Source organism: Varanus komodoensis, unplaced genomic scaffold, assembly GCF_004798865.1.
Source record: "Varanus komodoensis strain SLA01 unplaced genomic scaffold, ASM479886v1 scaffold10, whole genome shotgun sequence".
NCBI lineage: Eukaryota > Metazoa > Chordata > Lepidosauria > Squamata > Varanidae > Varanus > Varanus komodoensis.
Window position 1 is genome coordinate 18938440 of NW_025335269.1, and position 15567 is coordinate 18954006.

The 15567-nt window shown below is 39.5% G+C and overlaps 1 protein-coding gene across 2 annotated transcripts in view; it reads left to right on the plus strand.

The window, feature by feature from the left end:
* Positions 1-14959, plus strand: part of GLB1 (galactosidase beta 1) — a 36713-nt gene extending 21754 nt beyond the window's left edge. For both annotated transcript variants that reach the window (XM_044455541.1, XM_044455532.1), the window contains 11 exons: positions 259-439; positions 1787-1845; positions 2276-2397; positions 2479-2519; positions 3067-3179; positions 4428-4502; positions 5158-5247; positions 5954-6067; positions 7434-7565; positions 9698-9922; positions 14414-14959. In XM_044455541.1, coding sequence (XP_044311476.1) covers positions 259-439; positions 1787-1845; positions 2276-2397; positions 2479-2519; positions 3067-3179; positions 4428-4502; positions 5158-5247; positions 5954-6067; positions 7434-7565; positions 9698-9922; positions 14414-14674 — 1413 coding nt within the window. In that variant the 3' untranslated portion in view covers positions 14675-14959. The remainder of the gene's footprint in view (positions 1-258; positions 440-1786; positions 1846-2275; positions 2398-2478; positions 2520-3066; positions 3180-4427; positions 4503-5157; positions 5248-5953; positions 6068-7433; positions 7566-9697; positions 9923-14413) is intronic.
* The last annotated feature ends 608 nt before the right edge of the window (positions 14960-15567 follow it).

Sequence of the window (15567 nt, forward strand, 5' to 3'; positions counted from 1 at the left end):
GAAAAAAAGTGATACAGTCAGCTCTGACGCTGCATGACTTTGGGGGAATTGTTGTCTGTGAGATTGTGCAACGTTCTCTTGGCTTTTTGCAAAATGGTTTGTATTTTCTTTAAGTTTCAGTGCAGCAGGATTCTTTGATTTTATAATATTTTTCTTTCTTTGCAGACTTCTGCATAGACTTCTGTCTGCATAGACTTTCACACGCATTGATGTTTGTTAGTTTTTCTTTCTTTCATGTTGTGTATTTACATTTTTCAGGTTGAAAATGAATATGGAAGTTACTTTGCCTGTGATTTTGATTACCTTCGTTACCTTAAAGACCTTTTTCGTCAGCACCTTGGGGATGAAGTGTTGCTGTTTACCACGGATGGTGCAAGCAAGACTTTCCTGCAATGTGGAGCTCTTCAGGGCCTTTATTCAACCGTGGACTTTGGACCAGGTTGGTGGCAGATTTATGCTACTCACTTACTTGAAAATAAGTTTCTTGTACATAATGTGGTCCAAGCACTGGGCAGTTATATCTTTCCATATATGTAGGCTCTACCTCTGTTGCCTGGGTTAAGTCTTCTGCTAGTATAATGCACAGAAGTAAAACTGTGACCGATTCACTGAGCCAATCTAAGGCTTTTTATTCATAGATCACGCTATAAAATTGTGGTTTTGGTCTGCTTGACTGGAGTTAAAATCTCAAAGGCCAGCCTGATCCCATATTAGTTGAACCAATGGACATAGCCAAATGATTCCCCCTTTCTGTGTGTGCTGCTGCAGTGTTCAGGTTAAAGATTCAGCTCAACCTACTTGTGCAGGCTTTTCCGGTTGGTGTTTTTCTTCATACTTTTTCTACTTCTCGAATTTGCTTGATAGATTTGCAGAATTGAAAGGGATGTCAGAGGTCATTTAATCCAGAGATGAAGAAGCTGTTTCATTTTAAGAGTCAAAATTGCTTTTACAGAAGCTTTCAAGGGGACTGCATTGTAGTGTAAAACTCAGAACTGAGCCAAAGGCATGTGGCACTGGGCCAAAATACTAAAAGTACCAGCCTATTTTATCTTACAGCTCCTCCTGCTAATAAGTAAGCTTTAAGAGAAAGATTTCAACCTTTTGGAATGGGAAAAAAACTTGCATAAAAGTCAGGAAACAGGAAAGGGAGTAAAGCCCGGAAAGGGTTGGATCAAGAGCTGCAGAGAACTGAATTTAGTGCCTGATTTAGTCTAAGCCTCTGCTCAATTACAGCTTCCCCAACAGATGGCCATCCAACCTCTGGTTAAATACCTTTAGCAAATGTAAAACTACTGCCTGCTGAGGCGGTCTGTTCTGCCAATGAACAGTTCTCACTGTTAGGAATGTTTTCCTAATGTTAAGCTGAAATCCACTTCCTTGCAATTTCTACCCGTTGGTTCTAAGACGTGCCCTCTGGAACAGCCAAAAACAAGTCTCCTCCATTTTCAGCCTTTTAGTTGTCAAAAATGTGTTTTAACTCCTCCTTTTCATTTCTCTTTAATCATATCTTAAACCAATCCAGCATTTTTAAAGAGGTGTCCTTCTATTCTTGCCTGCCAGCCCTTTACCCTTTTGTGGTACTTTTAATGTGAAAATGCCTATTTATTGAGACCACATGTACTTTGGGTAGCTCTGTTTAGCACAGTAGCAAAGTAAATATGTCCTCATCTAAACAGATTTGAAAAGGCCAATTTTCTGTGTGTGTTTCAGAAATTTTCTGAAGGTGTGTGGTGGAGAGACATCGCAACCTAGGAATCAGATGTGACTCTGTTTTGTTGATTTTCAGGTAGCAATGTCACAGCGGCATTTTTAACGCAGAGACGCAGTGAGCCCAAAGGCCCGTTGGTATGAAAATTTCCCCCCATGTTCATGCAGTACTGCAGATGTGAATACATGACAGCCTGAAGTTAGTCATAGTAACTTCGTACTGGGGAAGGCTGGTTTCTGTGGAAAGTTGGGCTTGGGTTGGTTGATGGTACAGCAGGACATTCCAATAGTACTGGAGGGTTACCATGACCAGGTTTGCACAATTAAAAGAATTGCATGATTTATCACCAGAGCTTGCCAAGTGTGGTTAGGCTGAGTGTGGCCTCACGTATCAGCCAAAGAGGGCAGTATGAAGGAAAATTTTTTTCCTATGATGGCTTGCTTATGAGCTTGCTGAGAATAGCCAGCTGGCCTCTTTGGGAAGTAGTTCTGCATTTTATCATAGCTTGCTATCTTTCTGCTTTATACTCTCACTCTGTTTCTTCTTTTTCTATGTTTGTTTGTTCAGGTCAATTCTGAGTTCTACACTGGCTGGCTGGATCACTGGGGCAGGCCTCATTCCACTGTATCGTCATCAATTATAGCTAAAAGTCTTAGTGAAATCCTGGCCCGCGGAGCCAATGTTAACATGTATGCGAATCACATATATTTAAATCAGTACTTGAGAATTTTGGGTGAAACATCTGAGTGCTTCTTTGCTTCTCTTTTCAGGTACATGTTTATAGGGGGAACTAATTTTGGCTACTGGAATGGTAAGGTGTGTGTGTGTCACTTGTCGTTTCACTTGTCACTTGTCGTTTCAAACTGTCACTGTTGCTTTCAGTACTGCTTTGTTTCTATTTGAAAGGAGGAGGAATATAATAATAACTTGCAAGGTAAAATAAGACCCTATTTTATTCTCCTTTTTTAAACAAAGGAGCAAGGAACAACTAAAATGGAATGGCATTAAATGAAGAAGTGATAGAAGAATATCACTTACTGGGCAACCACAATCCAGAGGTTCACTTTCAAGAACATAGAAGTCAAGCAAAGCATAGAGATATTATCTTGGTAAACGTACTTGTTCCTATGCTCAGCTAGTCTTCTTGGGATGTGAAAGACCCTACATGGTCCACTCTGGGAAACAAGATGCTTCAGCACATGGACCATGAAGTACAGTTGAGATTCTTCAAAACTAAATGCTACTTTTATTAATCAACAAAGATATTCAGGCTGGAGGAAAAACAATTTAAACACTACCTTGCTGAGAGGTCGTATGAAAAGTACGTTATATACAACTATATTTTTTCCTCTTTGTAGGAGCTAATATGCCTTATATGGCTCAGCCTACTAGCTATGATTACGATGCACCACTGAGTGAAGCTGGAGATCTCACAGAAAAATATTTTGCTATCAGGGAAGTCATTTCCATGGTGAGTTTATTTCTAAAGCATTGCTGGCATAAATTGTTCTTCATGGACTTTGGCTTCCAATTTATTAAGGAATTGTAAATGATTGTTGCTCAACATGTCTGAGCTCTACCACAGTGTGATTCAGCAGAGCAGGAAGTGATATGATTATTCAGTCCAGAGTTAGAAAACAGAGGATCCACAGAACACATTCCACCAGCCAAAACTTTGTTTGCTGTTATAACAGGGGTAGGCAACTTGGTGTTAAGCGGATACTTTGGGCTGCACCTCCCATAAACCTTGACTGTTTCATTATCTGGGGATAATGAAAATTGCAGTCCAGAACACTTGGAGGGAACCACATGGCCTAACCCTGCTTTATGGGATACTGTGTAAACAGGATGAGGAAGATCCTTGACAAATTTGATAAAGGCCACCAACCTGTGTTGAAGAACATCAAAGGGGTACGGACAGCCACCCTGACATCATTTGGTCCCCAGTGTGTGTGTCTGTTGGAAAGAGGATGTTTCTGCATGGATACTGGGAACCAGCCTCACTGCATACAGTTTTGGGTTGTTACCACTGGGAAAGGATGTGGAGCAGACAAAGGTCTGTGGCTGAACTCAATTGAGGAGCTTCCCCAGTGGCTCTGGGAAGCTGCCACAGAGGCAAAACATCTGGGATTGAGACGGTTCAGGATGCTTCATGTGTACGGCACCCTCCTCAAGGTGCTGTGCAGGTGCCCCCCCACCTGCATCCCCTACTGCTATCTCTGACAACAGCAAGATTCTAGGAAGGCCTGCCATCCAAATGTACACTTAATCAGCTTAGTGCAATTAATAAGTGATGCAAAACTAAACTAAATTAAATGGTTTGAAGTCGCTTTGTTGCTGGGTGAAAGGGGGCAATATTACAACTTTGCTTCCCATACTTTGAACAAAGCAGCACAGAGAATAGGAGTCAGGCTCTGGCTGAGACAGGGAGAGCCAGTGAACACAGTCTATCATGCTCTTCTATTGCACATTCTTTTCAGTGGGGCTTGTGCAGGATAAATTCCTATTGATTTACACCCCTAATCATTTAATTGTGCTAGAAGCTAATACGGGATTCGAACTACAGATACCACAAACCAAGGAAGACCATGCATTGGTAAAATGGATCTATAAAGACTATCCTTCTCATAGATTAATAGGATGCTTTCGTGACCCTGTGTACGTGAGAATGAGGAAATTGGTTCTTCGAATCTCAAACAAATTTTTGTTCTTATTTTAGTACAAGGAAATTCCAAAGGGTCCTATACCTCCAACAACTCCCAAGTTTGCCTACGGAGAAGTTCCACTGGAGAAGGTAAATAGGTGCATATATAGTTCAGTAGATAATTTCATGTGCATAGGGTGGGTGATACTTTTTTTTCCTTTTACGGTTTAGTATTTAAAAAAAGAATACCTGTTCACTCTCAGCAGTTTAAACATGGTAGAATTCTGTGAGTTGTAGTTGCTGTAATTTTGAAGTTGGAGACAGTTTTTCTTTAAGTTATATCAGTACTGATTTTTGCAACATGGAGTTGAAGAAGTCTGTACATTCCAATTAGATATAGCAACATCTGGGAAATTTAGTTCTTAGATAAGGAGATAAATTTGCACTGCAAGCATGAGTATAATTACAATCTTAGTGATACTGCTGTGAACAAGCCACAAATTCACAGTCCATAAATTCACCTTAACAACGTGCCCAGCAGATGAATTGTTTGAGCCCCACAATGACCAGCACTAACAGGCAAAGTGACTAAACATTTCTTTTATCCTCTATAATACCGTGCGCTTTAGGTCTCTTCGAAACCATGATTTAAAATTCCCGCTTTGTTGTATGCATTCATTGTGCAATCTTATGCATGCATGGACAGACATAAGTCCAACAACTCCCAGCATCCCCCAGCCTGCATGCATTGGATTGCACACTTAATTATAGTTGCAAATCATTCCTTGTTTTTGCTCCACTGTAGGTGGGCACAGTGAGGGAACTTCTGGCCAACCTGTCACCATCTGGACCAATTAAAAGCATCTATCCCTTAACATTCGTTCAAGTGAAGCAGGTAAAAGCTGGCTTCAGCACAGTTTTTGATTTAGCATATTGTAAAATTCATTAAATGATGCATGCCATGTGTGATAATTTATATATGTAACTTTGGTGAGATGTGTAGCATGTGAATGAAGCAGTACTAGGTGGGAAGCAGAGCTGTTTGTTTCAGAAGGGATTGGACATGGAAGGTGCAATCCTACCATATTTAGACGGCACGGATGGGAGTTGCAGGGCCTTCTTCCATTTAATGGACATCAGATTGGGTCCTAAGAGTGATTGTCCTGGAAAGAAGTGTGAGGAATGAGAAGCTTGAGTAAAAAGATGCTGCAGTGTAGCAAGTGGACTTTCTCTGTCAGGGGGTAGATGGGTAAGAGTACTGGGTAGAAGGAAGGATATTTATAAGGAGAAAGAAGACCAGTGTACAACTACTTCAAGCAGGTGAACATGGGTAAGCAAAACTACAGGCCATGAAAATTTCCCTTAAAGAGGTAAAGTGGCAGACCTTAACAAAAACCTCTGAATATTGAATAGGTAATGTTTCTATTTTTATGTTAGACTAAATTCTTGGAATTTAGGGTGTGCTGTAAAATACTCTAAAACTATGAAAATTAGATGTACTGATGCATAAGATAGGGATGTCTGGTACTGCTTGCCATTTTGGCTGACTTGTCATAATAACTTTTTCTGTTAACAACTTTCTTCCCACTTTCTTCTTCAAGTACTTTGGGTATGTGTTGTACAGAACTAGGCTGCCAAAAAACTGTTCTGAGAAAACTCCACTGTCTTCAACGTTTGATGGAATTCATGACCGCGCTTATGTCTCTGTGGATGGGGTAAGGGGAAACAACAGAATATCCAGCTCTCCTGCTACTAAATCTTCATTAGATTTTTCTTTCATTTGCATTTATTTTCTGAGGAGGGACATGCCTGATGAGGGGTTCTTTCCCCATGGCTGGACTAGAGAAAAGAGAGGGATTGCCTCTGCAGTCATGTGAGTCTTTCGAGGTGCTTAGAGGTTCTTGGAAGCACCAGACAACTGTAGAGACAAATTCAAGCATAAGAAAAGGACTGGGGTTTCTCCTTTTCGTGCTGCCTTTCTGAAGTCCTTTGAGTGCCTTGGAAATTCAGCATGACTGATCCCCTGCCCCCTCTATGGGTCCAAACCAAGAGCATAACTGGCTTTGAGGTGGCCCTCTGGTGCATATACATTACTTATCACTTGATGAGTGGCTGTGATGCATGCAAAGCAGATTGTTCCTAACTTACATTGGTTGGCTGGCATGGGAGAGGAGTAGTGGAAATGACTTGGACTATGTTCCTCTTCAAAGCACTTTGTAATTAAGGCTAGAAATAGCTTTGCCAACTAGATTGAGCCTCAACATCGAGTGTGTTAGCATCCAATCAGATATAATGTTGGCTCTGAAAAAAGCAAGTTAGGTCAAAGAGCAGATGAGCTTGCAGGATGCTTCCAGTCCTATAATTATGTTTGAGGATGTTACATCAGCATCAGGACTCGGAGATCTATAAGAGAATGGAAGACGGTACTTAGGAAAATCAAAACAATGGGTGAGAATATGATTGATAATAAGGGTTGCGTCTGACAACGGATCAGGGCTGTCTGAAGCCACTATCCACTTGGGAAGCAATTCCATCTGGAAGATTCACTTTCTCACTACGTTTCAACTATAGTTTCTTTTTTACAAAAGAGCAGAACACCAAGAAAATCATGAGCTATTTTCACTACCTCAGAATAGTTATTTTCAGTACACCTACCAAGCACATCAGCTTGTATTTAGGCCATTTAAACTTCCTGAGCATAGAGGGTGGGGAAATTTAAACTTCCTCAGAACTTGTTATTTGTTTTCCCCACAAAATATGAAAGTATGAGTGATTTTGTATGACAAATGTCCAGCTAACTGAAATTATGAGTAGACAGACTTGAGGGTGGAAAAATGAAGTTCTTACTAAATCCTCACATGCAAGTGCAAAGACATCTAAAAACAGAGACACAAAGGATGCAATCCTATGCATATTTAGACAGAAAACAGGCCTTGAACTCTCTGGCTGGGTCATGCTGGAAGTTGTAAACCTTTGTTTCTGTCTTTAACAAGCATAGGATTCCACCTTAATTCACACTACAGTAATTTGCCTTTGTACCCTGTTTTTAAGATTTTAAGTATTGATTCTTTTTTTGTACAGATTCCTCAGGGAGTCCTTGAAAGAAGCAAAGTGCTAAAGATTAATATTACTGGGAATGCTGGAGCATATTTGGATATCTTGGTAGAAAATATGGGCCGAGTAAATTATGGAAGATACAACAATGACTTCAAGGTACATCTTTGCCTGGTATAATTGTCCTACAAAATGTAACCATGTTGGTTTTTGTGGTCAAACAACATTTGCAATGGTGTGGGGTACCTGCTGGTCCTTTGGGAATGGAAGAGCTGGGAGGCTTGTTGACTTCTTTAACTAGAAAGGAGTATGTCACACTAGCACAGCCGTTCAGTGGTAATCCACGTACTGATGCAACAAAGTACTTGCCTATGGTGGAGGTGAGTGAAGGGTACTGCGCACAGTGTACGATTTGGTTAATAACCAACATGTACATGAGCTGCAGTTGAAATCATGCTAAAGCAGAAAGCCTTAACAGGAATCATTTCATGGGGAGAGGTTATCTTGAGCTACCTCCTTCAGGGGCATGAGCAGTTGTTTGGATGCTGTTGGCCTCCTTGTATATGTGTTAGATTAGTACAGAGGGCTCCCTGACACCCTTCTAAATTTGTGCATATTTGAGTTAGGCAGAGGGTACAGTATGGATGTGTACTTTTTCATCCTAATCTTTGTAACCTGGAAGTCTTTGTTCATCCCATGTCTGCAGTTGATAGTCGATTGCCATGGAATACTGCTTGACTTTTGGGTTCCTTAATGTTCCACTTGGAGGAATGTTACGGGCTCTTCTTGACTCAGCCTTTCTATTTTCCAGTTATCTCCCTGATAATAAAAATAGGCTGTCAAAGAGAAATATCCTATAGTTACTTCCCAAGTGCTTATTTTCTCCCCATGATCCCTGCTAATTCTGTTGTCTAAAGAAACCTCTTAGTGGCCAAGCTCGACAGGGAGATGCTCACAGTGACCATCAGCCACTGCTCCATTTGTGGTGGCCACTTTCTTCCAGTCACAGCGATAGGATAAATGTCTATTAGATGTAGCTGACTGAACCATGTAGAGCCTTGTTTGACACAGGTGATCCTCCATATCGATTGATATGCTGGAGGAATTGGAGAAAGAAAAGAAAACAAGCTTGTCACTATGCCCTTAGTTAAAACATAGGGGAATTGAAAAAAAAATGCTGGGACATTACTGTGTGTTAGCCAAAAATAAAACCGTATCTTGCTTTAGTTTTCTTTAAGAAACTTACCTTTTAAATATGCACAGCCTTCCACAGGATGTGGAAACTTGGCATGTGAAGCAAAATGTACTGTAAGGTTTAAAGGTGAGATTAGAATCCTAGATTAACTTTATCTGACAAAAGATCTTTCAAACTGAAGCCTCAGAGCAGATCGTGTTTAAGCTACTAAGCTGAAAACTTTTGTACTAGAGAACTAATTTTTAGATTTACCAATTCACCTTCACTCATTAATATTGATATACCTGTTTACTATTCAGATAAGCAAATAAGAGCAGTTCAAGTTTATGTTTGTGATTCAAGGGTTTGGTTTTGATTATGTAATTATGGCTTTTTCCTAAATTGCTAAAATATAGCGTTGATGTCTTGGTGCAACTCTTCTTTCTAAATGAAATAATATGCCCAACCTTATTTTGTACTTTTATTGAACTTGAAAATTCACTTTTTGGAAATTTGAAAAACCTAGTTGCATTTAATTTATGTGACTTCGAGTAGTACTTCATTTGAGGCCAGGAAAAAGTATGTGAAATTAATGTCTATTGTCCTGTTTCAGTAGATAGTACTCCGTCTTATGTTAGAGTGCAGTCACATACACATTTTCCTGTGAATAATGCCCACTGAACTCACTTGGAGTAGACTTTTGAGTAGCCTTGGAGTAACTTTTGAGTAGACATGTGTAAGGTTAGTTAGGTTAATGCCTTTAAATGGTGACAGTGTTCATGGGAGAATAGCTGATTAGGAGTACATTATTTATTTTTTTAAGATTATGTTCAGATACAGTTTCCTTTAATGGATTCTTGTGATGATGTGTTTCCAGAGAACATTATATTTCAAAATCCAATTTCTGATTATTCGTATTGAACTAACTATTTTACTGCGGTAATCACAGGAATGCTGCAAAGTAGAAAAAGACAAGACAAATTGCTACTAAACTAAGTAATTTCCTGAGGATGTTTCTTAAACTGTAATAATTTCTTGTTTTATACCAATGAACCTTTAAGAAAAGTCTGGTTTATTTTCCCCTTCTTTTATTTATTTATTATCAATCAATTTGCAGGGGCTGACTTCAAATGTAACTCTTGCTGAGGAGATACTCATTAACTGGGAGATATATCCACTGGATATTGACCGAGCAGTGGGCCAGGACCTCAGAAATGAGAAGACTGATGGGAATCAATCCAGCTATGATGAGCCTACTTTTTATATTGGCCATTTTTCTATTCCTAGTGGAATCCCTGACTTACCGCAGGACACCTTCATCAGGTTTCCTGGGTGGACAAAGGTAATTTTCCTTGTCATAAAAGGTTCATTCAGTTTCTAATTTCAAAATCCTTTGCCTTAAATTAAGTTTAGAGGTGTTGTTTATTGGCAACTCTAATGCTGCTAATTCCAGGCATCAGCTGTAGTGGCAAGACTCTACCTTATACTAGTAACATTTGTTAAGTGATTCAACCATTAGAAAGGGTTGCTATGTGCCTTCAAGACATCAACTTATGTCAGCCCTATGAATGAGTGCCCTTTAAATGCCCTATCCTTGACAGCCCTTACTACCTCTGGGAAATCCAAGGCTGTGGCTTCCTTTATGCAATGGATCCATCTCATATTTGGTCTCCTCTTCATCTGCCTTCAACGTTCTTTAGCATCATTATCTTCTCCAGTGCCTTCTCATGATGTGCCTAAAGTATGATGGCCTCAGTTTCACCATTTTTACTTTCAGGGCAAATTCTTGTTTGATGTGATCTAAGACCCTTTTGTTTGTCTTTCTGTTAGAAACCATAAAAGTCAGTGAATAATGGCCCAACAGTGGCCCTGTCCACATTCTGATAATTTAAGAAGGCCATGTCATTAAAAATGTAATTAACTTGTGCATTTTTTGCACAAGGTTGTACAGAGGCATCTCACACATATTTAGGACCTATAGATGCCTAGTGGCTGAATCTTAATGTTGATTAATTTATGCTGGTATCCTTATTTTCAGAAAATAGTCCTTTGTTATGTAAGGTCAAATTAAAACTGCCAGTCTTCCATACATACAGCCATTGTGACCTTCCATCCAAAATGCCTGAGCAACTAATACAGCTGATCTTGTTTAAAAAGACCATGCCACAAAAGTTCTTACACTAGTTTTCTTATTATTATTATTATTATTATTATTATTATTATTATTATTATTATTATAACATTTCTATGCCGCCCCTTGCCGAAACCTCGGGGCGGCTTACAACATGATAAAATACATTGAAATACAATAGTACATAATAAATTACCATTAAAAATAAAAATACAAAAAAATACATTGATTTACAAATACAAAATTAAAATTATCAGTATAAAATAAAAATATAGGAGGAGAAAGAAAAGGAAGAAGAAGTTGCCCAGGCCAGATCATATGTTTTAACAATTGAAATGATGTTTAAATAAAAAGGTCTTTACCTGGCGCCGAAAAACCAGTAACGACGGTGCCAGGCGGACCTCTTTGGGGAGTGAATTCCATAGGTTGGGCGCCACCGCAGAGAAAGCCCTCCTCCGGGTACTTACTCTCCTAATTTCTTTCATGGAGGGTTCCTGGAGAAGGGACTCTCCCGCAGATCTCAAAGGGCGGTCGGGCATATACGGACGTAAGCGCTCGTTCAGGTAGCCAGGACCCAAGCCGTTTAGGGCTTTGTAGGTCATAATCAACACCTTGAATTGGGCCCGGGCTTCAATGGGAAGCCAGTGAAGCTGATGGAGGACTGGAGTCACGTGAGCATAACGCCCCGTCCCCGTCAGCAACCTGGCAGCTCTATTTTGCACCAATTGAAGTGTTTGGACTGTCTTCAGGGGAAGCCCCACGTAAAGCGCGTTACAGAAGTCTAGGCGGGAAACATATACAAATGGATAGAAGAAAATGTAGAATAGGAAAAAAAACTAGTAGAAACAGGACATACTAAAGTTAAATAGACAAAGTTGCCAAGGGAATTTTAAACAAATACATCCTATGTATTGCAGCCCCCAAAACTGACTTTCTTCCTATCTTCCCTATGAGTGTTTACAAAAAAGAAATCATTATTCTATATATCAACAGATTTTCTAATCAGTTCAAATTCTACTGCTTTCCTTTTTCTTTTCCAAACTCCCCTGAACTTCCATTTGTCATGCTAAGCACAATAAAATTCCCATTTGTCATTAGAGTCTTCTAACCCATTTTCTATTTATATAGTTAGTTAGCTTTTCCCATCACTGCATATTCTGCTAATCTTTTTCTCCATTCTTCAATGGTTGGGGGCTCTGGTGATTTCCATTTAGAAGCTATTGTGATTCTTGCTGCTGTAGTCATACACTTAAATAACTCTGACATGTTTTTTAAAAGAGTCTCTGGAACGATATTCAAAAGCATGTTCTTGGGACTCACAGGAAACTTAATTGTAAAGATTTTCTTCATTTCGGCATGCTTATACTAGCTTTCTTTTGGGACAAGGAACATAAATTCAAAGATGGAGAGGAAAGATCGAAAATTTTCTTATCCATTGTTGTTTCTGATTATAGGCTTTTGTAATTTTGATTGCATTCCTGTAGTTTCTTGTTTAATGCTTTTCATGTAAACTGTGTGAATAATACAGATTTTCATATGCAGTCAGACTATCTTGCTATATCCTGCAGATGGCTTTTGCCTCTAATGTGTCACTCAATCATCTTACATCTGTAAGGAAGAACCTTAAAGGAAGTAGTTACTTAAGGCAGTGGTTTTCAACCACCAGTCCATGGACTAGTGCTGGTCTGTGGGAGATTTCCTGCCAGTATGTAGGGGGCCGCATCCTGTTTGCCATGGACCTTCGTGAGGGCTGGCTGTATTTCACCACCTCTTTCTCAGTTGGCATCACATTTATGGGGGGTGTACCAGTGCTGCCAGGGAGGGTGGGGAGGGGAGAGAGAGCTATGCTGTGCCGATTTCAGTATTTTGTTATTTTGTTGGCATTTTTTGTTGCTCGGTTTCTGCTTGTTTTGTAAAATGTTCCTTTTTTTGGTATTGGGTTTGGAAACTAATGGACAGAATTCTGTATTGTGTATATGGTGCTTTTTGTTTCTGACTCAGTGGTCCCCAAGTTGGTTCTCCTGTTTTTGCCACTCTCCAACTATGGAAAGGTTGAAAACTACTGGCTTAAGGGAATCAGCAAACTGCGTTTATGTAGATTATTGTCAAGAAAGAAGGAAGGAACAAGGAAACCAGTGATTTAGTTAGAGCTAAGACCATGCTCAAGCCAGGGTGATCCTCTTCCTGATTCTTGCATCTCACTGCACCTTCTAATTAGAGAGCACCTTCTCTAACAGGTGGCTTCTCTTGCCCTTTGATCTGTAGCAGAGGCCTTGCTCTGTGCCTTTTTTTTGGGTTGCAGCTTCCATTCTGGACAGGATGGAGTATTGTAATCCAAAGCATCTGCAGATTGGGCAAAGTTGGGAACTGTGGAGCTTCTGGAAGCATGATACCATGGTGCATTTAGCAAGGTGCAGTAGGTCTCTTTACCATCTATTCTGTAAAAACCTGTTGTTGGTTTTTTAAGAAAGCTTTTCCTGTAGGCTGATAGACTTTTACATGGTTGCAGCATTTTAAATCATAGATTTTAAAATAAATGACTTGCCTAAGACAAGCCCACCTGGATTAGACTGCAGTGGCTGAGCAGATGAGTTTGAGATGCCCACATAAGTACAGTATATACTTATATTGTAATTCCATTTCCCTAGTGAATCATATTTAGGGACGTACTGACCTCTGATCCTAAATGTAGCAGTTTAGCCATCATGACTAATATCCATTGATAGCCTTATCCCAAATGAACTTATCTAATCTTCTTTTAAAGCCATTTAAGTTGGTGACTGTCATAACTTCTTGGGACAAGGAATTTTGTGGTTTAACTATGCACTGTGTGAAGTGTTGCTTTGTCTTGCCTGTCTTGAATTTCCTACCACTCAACCTTACTAGATGAGCCAAGGTTGTAATATTATGATGCTATTTTGCATGCCTTTATTTGTGTTAAATTGTTTTGTGTGTTGAGTGAATTTGCAGAAGACGTAGCACAATTTAGACCTGAATGCAACAAATGCTTCAACAGTAAAACATGACCACCTTGCAGAAGAGAGAGTAGTAAATTCAGTTTGCCAAAGCCACAGCCAGAGATTGTTTTGATACTGTTATTTCTGAGGTTGCCACTTATTAACACCTTGCTGAGAGCAACCAATAGTGTCTTTGTCCAGAACAGCACCACTAAGTGTGAAACTTTTTAATATTCATAAAGGAAATGTTTGATGTATGATTTGGAATATTTTAAAATATGGTTTGCAGTATAACCTGGTCTAATTCATTTTTATACTGCTACAAGCTCAGCAGAACTGCATCAGAATGTTTACCAGTTGCCTAAAGACCCATCCCAAAGGAACCAACTTAATCTCCCTTTGGAGGGAATTCCACAACCAGGAGTTTAATGAAGCTTGCGTCATGCGGTTCTCCTCTTTCGGTCCTGAGGGGAATGCTGGTACATTCCCAAAGTCCCTGGCTCATATCCCTCTAGTCTCTAGGTCACAACCTGTTGCTGACACTGGGACAATGCTTTCTGCTAACATTTCCTTTAGCTGTATTTTTTATGCCACACATGACTTGGTGTAATGCAAAATATGTATTTTTAAAGGGAAATTAAATTCTCTGTTGAGAATGTCCTATTTGTCTTTTTTAATATCAAGTAGAATTCAGGGTTAGGTTGGTCAAAACTCTGTTTCCTTCTAATATTCTTTTGCTTTGCAGGGACAAGTCTGGATCAATGGATTCAACTTGGGACGCTACTGGCCAGTCCGTGGTCCTCAGCTGACAGTATTTGTTCCCAGCAACATACTTGTTTCATCTTCTCCAAACAATATTACTGTTCTGGAGTTGGAGAAATCTCCTTGTGACACCCAGAAATGTTTGGTAGAGTTTACTGACAAACCCATTCTCAATGCAACCTTGTACTATGAAAACAGCAATGAGATGTTGTTCAGTAGAGATGTATGGTTGGACTATATGTGAGTAGATTAGATTGCTTCTTTCATTGAACCAGGCTCCCCATTTTGTATACACTCAGCTATGAGGATGAAAAAGCCAGTGTTTCAGAAATCCAGAGATATGATTAAACAGTGGAGATTCTATCGAGTCAGTGGAAAGAATCAAATGGTATTACTTCTTTTTTAAAATAAATAAATCAGTGCCATTCTTGCTTGTAATTAGCAAGAAAAAATACAATTCATTGGATGCTCAATGGTTTAATAAATAAACGGAATATCAGTTAAATAAACTGTTGAACACAAATCAAAATCTGTGGGTTTCTTCTTATTAACTCTGGAGTTTGCCTTTTAACTTGTTGCCCTTGTAGTCACACCGAGAATGTATAGGTTCATATTTTTACTGGAAGTGCTAAGGGCAGTGGTGTATACATTATATGAATGAAAGTAACACCATAAGGGTTCTTCAGATGACTGCATTGTGGGTTCTAGAACTCCTGCAGTGAACAGTGGATTGGCAGGGTGGCTTGTTACTCACAGACATTCTTCAGGAAGCAGTCTGGGTTCACACAGCATGATAACCCACTGTCGATGGTTACCTACAATGGGTTGCCATGTTGTTCAAATTGAGTCAATTTAACCTATAGGCATACAGTATATGCCAAACTGGATTATTGATATTGGTTTGAGTCTGGTTGTTAAACAATATTCTTTTCTTCTACATCCCATTGCAAGCTTTCCATGTCATATACAATTCCTTGTTTTCAGAGTATCTAAGTGACTTTATATGGCATCTGTCTGTCAATAGGAGGTTGTCCACTCAGGTCAATAGGAGGTTGTTCCATTTCATTCAAACCCAGATACTGTGAGTTAATTATTAGTTTAATGGAAGATTATTTAGCCTCCAATAATTGTAAGTTA